The sequence below is a fragment of the Hakea prostrata genome, chromosome 5, assembly GCF_041222555.1.
Source record: "Hakea prostrata isolate BN-2017 chromosome 5, UWA_Hpros_2, whole genome shotgun sequence".
Taxonomy (NCBI): Eukaryota; Viridiplantae; Streptophyta; class Magnoliopsida; order Proteales; family Proteaceae; genus Hakea; species Hakea prostrata.
In genome coordinates, this window is record NC_142604.1 from 17,795,985 (window position 1) to 17,809,446 (window position 13,462).

At 39.2% G+C, this 13,462-nt stretch overlaps 1 protein-coding gene across 1 annotated transcript in view; it reads right to left on the bottom strand.

Annotated features, from left to right (window-relative positions):
- Nucleotides 1-12,802, bottom strand: part of LOC149015547 (uncharacterized) — a 72,613-nt gene extending 59,811 nt beyond the window's left edge. The window contains exons 1-4 of the mRNA XM_089155894.1: nt 12,627-12,802; nt 12,059-12,132; nt 4,309-4,408; nt 4,015-4,122 (exon numbers count right to left, since the gene is read on the bottom strand). Of these exons, the coding sequence (XP_089012020.1) occupies nt 4,015-4,122; nt 4,309-4,408; nt 12,059-12,132; nt 12,627-12,692 (348 nt within the window). The 5' untranslated portion in view covers nt 12,693-12,802. The remainder of the gene's footprint in view (nt 1-4,014; nt 4,123-4,308; nt 4,409-12,058; nt 12,133-12,626) is intronic.
- Between the last annotated feature and the right edge of the window lie 660 nt (nt 12,803-13,462).

The window sequence follows — 13,462 nt, forward strand, 5'->3', positions numbered from 1 at the left end:
TCACAATGAGAAAAATTAATTCCTACTCCGTCTATGGATCACTAGACGATATGGCACTAGACCACTTTTCCAACTTGAGTTTCTTGAAGGATGCTCCAAGCTGGGCATAAATTACCCATACACGCTGATACAGCCAAAGGCCTGTGTGATTATCAAACTCAATTCAAAGAGTCATTTGGCGGTTTTGGACCCAAAAGAAGAGTTGTAGTTGGGGATGAACGGTGGTGGGGGTGAGGGGAGGAGGAATTCCCCAACAAAACTCTTAAAAGCATGCCTTTAACCAAGTCTTTTCAGAAGGAAGAAAAACTAGGGAGTCGTGGGTTCATGAACCTTATCTGAACTAAAGAAGATCCAAGAGGTACAACAAAGACTAAGTTTGCATTATTCAACAAGCTGAGGTTGAGATCTAGAGAGATTCCACAGATAAAAGATAGGAACTGGTAGGACTTTCTCTTTGTGCTTAAATCATGTGATGCAGAATTGCAGATCCACCACAGGAAAAAAGCTTGTCTCAGTAGGAGTAAGTCAAGGGTAGGGTTTTACTTATACACATGGTGGGCCTTTGATCCCACTGGCTTCTAATGCAGTACATCACTTTGAAGAGCCTAAACTACAAGTAATTAGGTTGAGTACAAAACTAGCTTCTACACTTGGTTCATTTTTAAGTATTAAGATTAAACTGATTTTGCAAGTTTGAACCAGTGGATCAATTTAAGTCATTAGAATACTCATTTGCTAGACAAAGAGTCCTTCTCAAGTGATATATTTTTAATGTTTAAAATGAGCCTGGATTAAGACTTATTTTGAGTATATTAGAGTTTCCTAGTCAGTTTAGTTACCAAATAGGTTAATAATGGGTTAGGCCTTTCCTTTTTAAGGTAGGAATTTTTTTGGTCTTCTATATAAGCCCAAGGGAAAATTTCACAAGACCGTCGTTCGACCAGCTATGAAGTATGGTGCAAAGTGTTGGACTGTTAAAAAGCATTATATAGATAAACTTAGTGTGGCAGAATGAGGATCCTAAGATGGATGAGTGGCAAAACTAGGAAGGTTAAGATAATGAATGGTCATATTAGAGCTGGTCTAGGAGTAGCTTCAATAAGTGATAAGCTACGAGAAAGTCATTTGAGGTGGCACAGCCACATTCATTGGAGGCCAATGAACGCCCCTATATGGAGAAGTGATATAATCCAAATTCAAGGAATTAGAAGAACTACGGGCAGACCTAACATGACCTTAAAAGAAATGGTGGGAAAGGATATGTATAGCTTAGGCCTTGTATCTGGCATGGCCTTAAACAGAGCTGACTAGAAGGCAAGAATCCATGTAGCCAACCCCATCTAGCTGGGACAAGGCTTGTTGTTGTATATAAGGTTACGAGGTGGTCCATTATGGAAAATATATTTGATTAATGAAATTGCTTTGCAAGCTGCTGCTGCTTTGTGAAAGCTTAGTTTAGTCTATGATCTAAAGTCCAGTCACCGCTGGGATTAGTGTGGAACCAATTAACTCCTAGCTGCAAGAAAGTGCCTATGGGGTTCAAATTGGAGGGCTTTTATCTTTCTTCTTCTTCTTTTTCTTTTTCTTTTTTTTTTTCTTTTTCTTTTTCTTTTTTTTCTCCCTCTCTTATTTTCCTAAAATTGTAGAAGATTGCCTTCAAGATTCAAGTTCAAAACTCAATCTTTATTCAAGCTTCAGGGTTTCTTCACCTACAAGTTTTACTCATTTCAGCTGGCTGACTTCATGACTGGTATTCAGCTGAGATGCAGCCAGGTGGAGAGGGGACCTCTACATTTTCCAGAAGAGCTAGAGGAGCTCATTCAAAAGGATGCAGAAGTTCTGGGTTACCTCTGCCCAACTCAGCCCCTTTTTTCTGATACTAATCACTTACCAAAAATAAAAAGATTCAACTCATTTCCTAACCATCCCAAGACTGAAATTCCCACCCATCTCTTGGTACCATCCTTGGTTGTCAAGGTGACAAGGCAAGGCAAAGAGATAGAGGGAAACAAAAACCAAGGCAACACCAAGCAAAGCAACAAGGCAACACTAGGTTGCCTTGACACAAAAAATGGGCTGGACGCTTTGACAACCATGAAACCATCCATCTCCCAAATTTCTTGATGAACTAACTAGTATCTTACTAATGGCATCCCACTATCTCCTGCAATTTCTAATCAATACCCAACTATTTCCCAATTATCCCAAGGAGACCTTAAGTTCAGTTTTGACCCATCTGAACCTGAACTTCATCAAAGATACTGGTTTGTCGTCTCCTAGTTGATCTTCTATCAGTATAGGACTAAATCATCATGTAATATATTTAGAAAAACTTAATTGGTTAGTGGAACAAACTTGATCATCTGCAAGTATTTTTACACGTATCCATGAATTTTCACATAAAAGTGACACCCTTCATGGCAATTTCAAATTAATGCACTGTCACAAATGTGACATCCTTCATGGCAATAGACTGTTACAACATAGGAATCCTCATCTTTTACAATACCCCTTTTATGTTATGCATGATACTGTTATATGTGTCACATACTATTATTTTTTTTACTCCAGGAGTGCATTTCCATGTGTGTCTTCAGTTGTCTTGCATTTCTCCTTTACAATTTATAAATACATATCTTAAAATCACCCTTTGATAGGATACCCAATACCAATGGCACATTAAGTGACAGAGTATTTGTCCTTCAGCCTAATTTTTTTAACAAATATACAGGTATTAATTGGAGAACCTTTCCACTCTCTGCAGTTGGTAGTACTCTCTTGTTGTGGCCCTAATCTCTTCTTAACATGCTGAAATGGATGGATTAACCATTAGTTTTATCTGCAACATGCAATCTATATTGTGATCCATTTACAGAGAATCATTGTTGCCAGTTCTAAATATAGTCACAGACTCACAATATATACCAAAATTCTGAGCATCTCCCTTTTGCTGCCTTCTCAGTCCATGCTGTAGCCTTGGAGTTTTCTTTCTCCCCCATCTCCCCCTTGTAATCCCACCCCCCACCCCCGTCTTTTTTTCTCCCCATACCCTTTGTAGGGTTTAGTTAACGATTATATATAGCTTTATGGCACTTCAATACATAGAAATTATTCCTGATATTTTTTCCCCATGTCTACAAATTCTTGTATTCAAATTATAGACTCAAGGGCATTATTCAATTCGTCATGTTCAACAAACAGGAAATGAAATTCATTTGAAGGCTTTCTCACTTCAGAAATTTATTTGATGACAATGACACATCCTAAACATGCCCTCCAAAGTATTTTTCATTTTTAACAATACTAATAACTCAAATTTTCCAATAATATTAAAAATTTCTAAAAAACAACTAAAGAGAAGGAACTTTAATAACTTATTGTCAAGTAAACTCAGTCTCTAAATACAAGTAATCTATATATAAAACGAACTTCCCTAGAAATTTTCACAGGGCAAGAATTTTTCACGCATCTTCAGAGACCAATAACTAGTACTCATAATTAGCTGATTGAGAGGAATAGAAATATTACATTACATGCTCCTTAAGAAAAGAGCAGCCCAGAGCAAAAGCCCCTCCGCTATTTGGAGAGGCAAATGTACGAAGCCTTACCCCTCCCCCAACTTTGCAGGAGAGGCTGTTATCCAAGTTCTGATCCAGAAACCAACAGGTTGGGAACTTGGAATAGCACAACCTTACCATTGTCACAATTACCATAACACACTGTATTTGGAACAAGATTCTGGACTTCTACTGGTTTCAGACTCTGCCTTAAATGAGCTACATCCAGATGCCTTGTTACCCGTGTAAATGGTAAATAGTTTCCGAATGAACGTATACCAAAACATGTGTGCTCAATGGGTCATTTAGTGAATCACAGATATGAGAAATAACTCCAACAATGATTACATGAGTTATATGCACTGCTCTCTGGTAGAACACTAACCCCACAGCAACCCCCCCCCCCCAAAAAAAAAAAAAATCACTCATAATGAAGTCCAACAGAAAATAGACTTACCTGTTGCACCTGTGATCTCAACGTATCAAACTGAAACTCTGTACAACAAACATTTCCACTGATTGTTGGACATAGGCTTTGGATTTTTGAAGAAAACAACTCATCTGGCTGGAGTACAGAAAAAAGAAATAAATTATGTCAATGGCAATGAAGCATTTTTTGGGGGATTATACAATGAAGCACATTACATGTTAATAAAAATGAAGCATAGCACAAATAAATTGAATATGGAAGACAACATGTTTCTTAGAGTGGTACTTATACAGACAAGCAAGAAGTGCTACTACTACACACCTCAACAGAAGGAGAACCATAAGGGCAGTTCAAAACTTTCCCATCACTCCTTTCTCCACATATATCATACATTGCACAATAGCCCTCCATATGCCTTTTGCTGAATATCATTAAAATAGATTGATTAGCCAACCGCAGGAGAACCCGAGAACAGAATGGAAATTATACACACAAACCACACTCAAGAGGAACTGCCAAAAATATACAACTGATCCACAAAGTATTTAACTGCAGACATTGTGAATGAAAATAGTTGTATAATCCAAAAGCTGACAACAGAGAGCAACAACCACAAATCTTAGGACTATGAATAACTTCAGAGGTTTATTTAGTTCTTTATAAAGCAACAGCACGAAAATTTTGGGGATGAATTACAGAAAAAAATCTTTATAGGCAATGACCTTCAAAATTATAATACTAATTGAACTTGCAGACATCTGCAGCAGCAATGCATGTAACACCACATATGCTTGTGTTAATATCTTTTTATTGGGACTGAATGGTTGTCTACACTCGGAGACAACCATAGCAACTGGCAACTACAATCGATGAGTTTTGATTGGAACGGAAGCCAGTGAAACTATGCAGGGACCCAACGTTACTCTGGTTAAGACAACCATGAAAGGGGTATGAAGACTGAGCAAGCTGGGGCAAGGGGTACTGGCTGAAGCCCAACACCAACATATCTGAGTCACCTTCCCTATTCTTAACTTCAGCTTCAGAGGACCCTTGTTGGCATCATTGTTGGAACTTGGAAGGAGTTTAATTAATGTTGCTACCGAATCCTGTATTCTTTTGGGAAAAAATTTCTGCTCAGATCTTCTTTCATCTCTGGCCAGGTAATAGGTTTTTTCACCTTCATATTTCATCTCTTTCTAGTGTTCTAGTGTTCCAGTGTTGAAGGGCATATCCCACCAGTTCAGTGCATGCTAATTTCATCTTGTTGCGCTCAATCAAATCATTCCAATCAAAATAATCATCTAAAGCATCTATCCATTTATAAAATACCTGGGGATCATCTCTATGATGTAACCAGGACTGGCAACCATAGGGCACCTCAGATTTTGAGCCCCAAAACAGGCCCCTAATGGCACACCCCAGGAGTGACCAAACCCTATGAAGGGTATTTTGGTCATTTCCCCACCTCCTTTGGGCTCCAAAGTGCTCTAGAAGAATCAGAATAATTTTAGGAGCAAGGATCTACTCTTTGTTTTTCATTTGGTCAGTTGATTAGAGTCTCTATATGAGTAGGAGTCCAAGCTGGAATCCAATTTCAAATAGGATTTGTTTTGAAAGTCAAATCTCTTATTTTGCGAGGTATATTTGTCTAGGTACTCTTACCTTGGAGTCCTTTTCTAGTTTACAAAGTAAAGTCTAGTTGCACAAGGGAATTTGAATACAAATAGGATTCCCTAAGTTGAGTCCAAGTAAGTTTCCTAAGTTGAGCTAAAGTCAGTTTTCTTTATAAAGTCCTAGTTATTTTCCTTCAACATAATAAGGCTATAAATAGCCCTAGCAAACAATTCAGCCTTGATTAGCAAATAAAGACTACAGAATTGAAGGAAGATTTGAGTGGAGTCATGGGTTCCCAAGGAGGCAAGCCCTGGCTGCTATAGATTACTGTTTTCTGCAATTTTCCAACATCCTTACCCTTCTTTAAGCTTGCAGCTGCCTAGAGACATTCAAATTCCTAGAAGCCTTCAAGTGACAATCCCTTCCCCTATCAAGTAAGTCGGTTCCCTACCCCACCCACCTTAACCCCCCCCCCTTCTTCCCTAAACTCTAAGCCTCATATCCTTTTTTTATTTTCTGGGTATTTTGGGTTTTTTGGACTTTCTCCAAGACCTAAAATTCAAGATCAGATGTACGGCAATAACCATTAGACCTCTCCCAAACTTCAGGAACTCTCCCCCCCCCCCCGAAAAAAAAAAAAAAAACCACCTAGTAACCTTCCCTCTTAGTTTCAGCCCAACAGACCAACCAAACACTCATCTAAACCCTAAATTCCTTTGCTGCCCTAAATTCCCAAAAACCCTAACCATACTTTCAAACCCTTCATCCAAAACCTAGTTCCTTTTAGGATCTCCTCCCTAAGCCCTACCAACACTCAACCTTAACCTAACCCTACCCTAGAAACCTATAAATTATAAAATCCTAAAACCTAATTTGAGGAATGATTCTGTAACAGAATTATTTTCTTCAATTTCCAGCCTTAATACAGCTTAGCCGAATTATACTATCGTTCCCAAGGTTTAAAGTATTAGTATCGAGTATCGTATCGGTCTGGTGATTTTAAGAGATGTATCGTCTTGTATCGAGCATTGTATCGTATTGGTCAATGTATTTTAGTGCATTTCAATGGAGATACGTGTCGAGATGTATCGCATCGATTGTGTCCAATATGGATACGTATCTGTTAATATCGCATCGTATCGTGGGATACTTTAAACCTTGATCATTCCCCCCCCCCATCATACCTAAATCAACCTTAACCCCCCCCCCCCCAACCAAAAAAAAAAACCCAGCTGCAGGAGTTGGAAGCTAAAAACCCAAACAGCTGCTATCCATTAAAATTAGATTGAGATCATAGCTAAAACAGCAATGTCTAAACCCTAACAACTGCTGGTTCCCTAAAAAAGGATCTTGAAGACTGGCCAGACCTTGGGTTACATCACTCTGCCATCATATGCCTCTGGTGGTCTGCAGAATTCTCTCATCTCTGTGCCTACAAGATAAGCTTGAGAATATACTTGACATTTATCATGTTCTGCCATGGTTGGTTCTTCCTTGCTCTGGTACCACTCTGATGCAGCCTTGATCAAATAGTGCTGCAACATCAAGGACCACTAGGGCTACACTTGAATTCCAAACCCAAAGCTAGGGTTTTCGTTAGGGTGTATGGGTGATTGTTCACCAATTGGTTCCAAATAATTGTGTTCCAACTCCCTCGTTGGGGTTTGGTTTGTTAAATGGGATATTGACGGTTAGAGATAACAGGATATCTAGGTTTGAGGGATACTTTAGCCCATATGGGAGGTTGATAAATACCTAAATTTGGGGTAGTTTTGAGCTGTGATGAAAACTTGGGGGAATTGGATAAAACTTGAAAGGAATTTATATTTTGATCAATAGAGTAATCTTTTCAAGTTTCAATGATTTTGGATGGGTAGTTGGGGAGACATTGGGTTGATTGATTTTGGGGGGAAAATAAGGTGACAATAACAAGGATGAGCAGATCTAGGGTTTGGTTGGTTTAATGGGGCTGAAACTACGATGGAAGGTCCCTAGGGTTGGGGGGATGAGGTTCCTAAAGTTTAAAACATATCTGATGGTTAGATTGGCACAAATCTGACCTTGAATTTTGGGTATCTAGAGAAGCCCGAAAATTTCAAAGAAAATCCAAGAATATGGAAAAATATGTTGGAAGGGAAGAGGTTTGATGAGGCTTCCAATAGTACCTGGTTTGGACCTTGCATGGACCCTGAATGAGGCTGGAATGCAGCTGTTAATGGTAATTGAAGGTTGTCTCCTCCTACTGCCACTGTCAAGTATCTGAGCTGGACTTCACTCAGAATGCTCCTAGGGTTGATTCTTCGAGCTTATTGATAGAATCAACCTCTTCATGCTTGGATCTTCAAACTACTTGGCAGAACCAAAATACCTACTGGTTGAACCTTCAAACTTATTGACAGAAACTCCTCATCCTTGGATCTTCAAACTAATTGACAGAACCAAAGTAAACAAACAGAAAGTTCTCAAAGGGAAAATTATTTTCATTCATTCAGATATGTTCTCTAATATAATTGATGGGGAGGCTATTTATAGCCTTACATAAAAAGTCCTACTAAAATTAGGATTTAGAAACTGATTTAAACTAGGAAAATAGAAACTAACAAGCCTAGGCTAACTTAGACTCTTAAAAGATGAAACAGAACATAAAAAAAAGACTATTCTGCCCTTACAACTTAAGTTGGGCTGAATTTACATGATTAGACCAATTAAACTCATAAACTAACCTATGTTCGTCCTTGACCTAAACACTTAATTTTTGGGTCCACGGAATGGGCCCATGACCACACAAACATATTGAACAAAGGTCGAATACCTATACCCATCAATCCTAGGTTGGTTTAAAGGAAAATAGGTCAACCCAATGCTGGATCTGTATTACTGAGGCAGCATTGCTTAGCATTGAACAGAAAGTGTGTGTTTGCGGTGACTAAAGTGTAGTACTTGGGACATGTGATACCCTGACATGGGGTGGTAGCTGACCCACAGAAGATCCATTTCATGGTGAACAAGCCCCCACCAAAGAGCACCAGAGCACTGAGGGGATTTTTGGGTCTCATAGGGTACTATGAGAGGTTTATTCAGGAATATGGAAAGACTGCAACCCTGCTTACAAAATTCTGTTGAAGAAATATGCATTTCCTTGGGATGGCGCAGCCACTAAAGCCATCACTGCCTTTAAGGCAGCCATGACCACAACAACGGTGTTAGCCATGCCAAATATTTCCAAGGAGTTTGTGGTGAAAAGTTGGAAACTGACGCATCCAAATTAGGTATGGGAACTGTTATTATGCAAGAGAGCCATCCCATTGCTTTTTGTAGTCAAGTCCTCTCCTCCAATGTTTGAACTAAGTTGGTGTAAGAGAAGAAGTTGATGGCAACCTTTCTGGCTATCCAAAATTGGTGTCACTACCCCATTGGGAGGCATTTAAGGGTGATAACAGACCAAAGAAGCTTGAGATATCTCTTGAACCAAAAAATCATTGCGGGGATCATAAAGCTGTTCGGATGTAACCTTTAAGATTATTTATCAGCTGAACGTCGAGAAGAAAGCTGTGGATGCTCTTTCTCAGCAGATGGAAGGTGATGCACATCTCTCTACTCTATGTGCAGCACTATGACAAGATAATGAGGGGTTGAACGAAGAAATTCAGGCTTCAAATCATACTAGACATTGGTTCAAGCCCTACTTCACAGGTCCCAAGGGTTCCTGATTTATCATTTGAAGAACATGACACTCTTCTATAAGGACAGGCCGCTTATTCCCCAAGGTTCCCAGCTGATCCCAAGCTGCTGGCTGAATTCCAACCCACTCCATTCGGGGGCCATTGGGGTTCCCATACACATACAAGAGGCTGTCAGGAGGTAGTATATTAGGTTGGCCTAAAGACAACAATAAAAGAGTTTGTGGCTTGTTGTGACATATGCCAACATAGCAAGCATCAGTCCATGAAACCTGTGGACCTACTCCAACCCTTGCCCATTCCAGACTATGTGTGGTAGAACACTAGCATGGACCCTTGTGGGAGGTTTACCAATGACCCATAGTGCAGATACCGTGTTGGTCGGTGTGGATAGACTTTCTAAGTATGGGCAGTTCATAGCAATAACTCACCCTACTCGACAAAAGATGTGGCATTAGTTTTCAGCAAAGAAGCGATATGACCCACAGGGTTTTCAATAGCAACATTTGGAAGGAGCACCTCAAAATGGCTGGTACTAAACTCAAATTCAGCAGTGAGCTTATAACCCACAGACGGATGGCCAAACAGAGGTGGTTGATTGGGGCTTGGAGATTAACAATCAGCTGCTTCTACACTCATCAACTAAAAGACTGGACTACTTAGCTTGCATGGGCAGAATATTGGTACAACACAACCTACCATTCAGCCAAAAAGATCACCATTTCAGGTTGTGTATGGCCAAAACCACCAGCACTGCCACGGTGGGAAGGAGATCATTCCAAGGTGGATGAGGCTGATGCGTTCCTTCATGAACGTGATCACATGTTAGATGAGCTAGTCTAAATTGCGGAAAACTCAAGATCAAATGACTGCTTGAGCTACTCAGCATCGACGGCAGGTGGAGCTACCAAGTAGGAGACGCAATCAAAGCTCAACCAGGGCCCATGGCCTATAAGCTTCTCCTACCATCCGGTTCCAAGGTACACGTAGTTTTTCATGTCTCCCAACTGAAGAAGGTGGTGGGTCCCATGTACCTACTCAACCACTTATATCCTATTTAGCTCAGGACTAGGAGCTCTGACTTACCCCAAAGGAGCTGCTTGACATTAGCTACTCACAACAAGGAGCTTCTGAGGAGCTGTCAAATGGAAGAATCTGCCATCTTGTGAAAACACTTGGGAAGATTACGCTGACATGCATAGTTAGTTTCTAGATTTTCACCTTAACGACAAGGTGAAACTGAAGGAAGGGAGTGTTGATAGGCCCTTAGTGTCTGAGATGTACACTCACAAAAATAGGAGACACAGGGAGTCATCTACACCTGAGCATTCTAACATACAGCAAAGAGGAGGTGGCAAATAGCAGCAGCCACACTCATGCACATAGGGCCTCATTTGGGATAGGGAATGTTGGGACACAGAGGACAGGGATTGGGGGAATAGAAGGAACTCGTTAGAGAAGGGACTGTTTTATTGAGAAGGTAAGGATGATTTGAGCAGGGTTTTTGCAAGAAGTTCTTGCAGGGAAGAGTATGGGAATCTCAGGTAGGAATTTTGGGTGAAGACTGTTGCTGTACTTCATGCTATATCATGCTTTAATGAATAAAATGCAGACATCTATCCTACTGAGTTAAGTTGTTCTGAGTGTGTGTGCTTGCTGTGTTTTCTTGCCTCGTATTGGTGGGGGGATTGAACTGGGTGCTCTAAACCAATTGAGGTGCTTAACAGCATCCAAGTTTCTATGGGCATCTAGACTATCCCAACCCCACCCCTGCCTCTTATAAAAAAGAAGTTCACCATCGTAACTATCAGTTTACCTCAAGTAGATTCCACCATGGTAGCCATAAGGATGAGTTGACCCATTGAATTTGACATTTGGCCAGAGCTATAAGGGTTCCAAATATTCAAAACTTCATTTGAATATGATAACAGTATATACAGCTCAAATTTGATGATCCAAATGTAGGAGATGAGGTGACCCACTCAGAAAATTTCCCAACAATACTCAGTTGGTTTTTCTTCTTCAATCAATGATGTAGCATTGTTAATCAATTTTCCTGCTACTGCTAGACGATAAAATCAACATGCCAGAGATACTGGAAGATTCGACGCCTATCATTCAAGTTGAGACCTGAGTCTAATTGATCATTATCAATTCCTGGTGGAGATACTGAATCAATCATTTCTTGATCACTTCAAGGGAACCAGGACCTTGGAGATGTTGAACTACATCCTTCCTACGTCAATTTAAGCCTCAACCAACTGACCAATTTGCTATAGGTCCAAAGAGAGAGTTACATATTTTGGTCATAATATTCACAAGTAAATTTCAGATATTGACATGTTCTAGTGTCCTTGACAAGTGCATGTTCAATTTCTCTATTCCACGTTATAGCTATTATCCCAATATAACTCTTATTATCAGTTAGATAAAATAAACTAAAAAATGAAATAGAGGCTCCGAGAAGTAATCTAGAGTTTTTAAGTATTATCAGTATGAACCATGGGAACTTGTTTCCATAACAGCCAGAAAATTGTTGATCAGATTGGCAAGTTATGTGGACAAACTCAAATTATTAGCTATAATTTAAAGAAAAAAATTGGTGGAACTATAAAAAGAAAAAATCAGATGAGAATATAATTGGTTAACCATCATATAAACTCTCACATGCGGGGAATCTCTTCATGAGAAATCAGAACATCTAAATTAGTAATTATAGCGGTCAATTTCCCTTTACATACAACAAATGGATAAAGGTAATCATAAATTTCTCTTACCCCGACGAATCGTTGAACTGCAAAATAATCTGTGAAGGAGGACTCGCTTCAAGCTCAGAAGCTACAACAGAGACCTGCATTCATGACACTGATGATTAGAACGTACGCAGACGCGCTTACACTATCAACACTGTTAATTAGTTCATCGAATAAGAATGAAGTACTCCCTCGCTATCAATGACACTCGAGACTACACAGTTTGAACTCCAATTCCCATAAGCGACTTGTTTCAGCAGAACTTTATAAAGGACGATTTTTTAGAAAATGAAATATATATATATATATATACCGAAGTAAGGAAACTTATAACAAATATTATCACCAATAAAATTGGCACTCAATCTCAGGTCTTTCTCGATTCAAAACAAAGTGAATCCTTCGTGAAACAACCAGGGACCACAACCAAACACCGAACCTAAGAAAAAACTCCTCCAACGAGAATGGATGATATAAAAAAGAGATGCAAATTGTCACAAACAACATAAACTTCAAAGGAAGAACATCAACATTTAACCGCTAATGCGTAGCAGGAATAACGAAGTAGAAACGATGATCAGTGAATTCTTGCCTGTAACAGATATACTACTAAGAAAAACCCTAGAAAACGCTTAATTCTGATCTCCGATGACTCCATTTTCACCGACAGAGAAAGATTTGAGGTGGAAGACAAGTTTTCTGCGGCAGTTGCAGAGCTAAGGAGTCAAACCCGCATTCTTATTTCCGGCGCCCACGAAAACTAAAATCCAAGTCTATCGACTTTTCCAAATATATAAATTTATTTTTTTTTTTTGGTAAAATTCCAAATATATAAATAAACAGCGCGGAATGCAAATGTTTGAGCCAGTTGTAATACCTACAATGCCCTTGTGTAATTTACTCGTTTTCATCTTTTTTGGGTAAATGCCGTTTAGCATTTCTAAATTTGAAGTTGTTTGAATATGGGAAATCGAATTGTTTGTCTTTGTCATTTATGTATTTACAAAAATACCCTAAAACAAAAGGAAAATATGTTTTTATCCTCATTTTGACAACGATGGCGGTGGTGGTGGGTAATCAGTAGGACTCTCTACTACCTTGTATGAGAAGCAATCCCAATTCGCAAGATCTTAAGAAGATTCGTTTGGATACCAAGAAATATCGGCCACGTTTGGATGTTATGAAAAGGAAAAAATACTTCCTACGAAATTCGAAAATTTGTGAGAGATATATACAATATAACATAAGAATTACATAATCATGAAATTTATTTATTTTAATCTGATGTTCATCTAGCCAGCTTACACATACCTTGACTAATCCTCAAGAGAGATTTATATAATTAATATAGACAGAGCTTCACCCCTGGCGCCAAGGGGATTCAAACTCGACCTCTTATGTGGAAATGTTGGTCTTTTGCCAATTGAA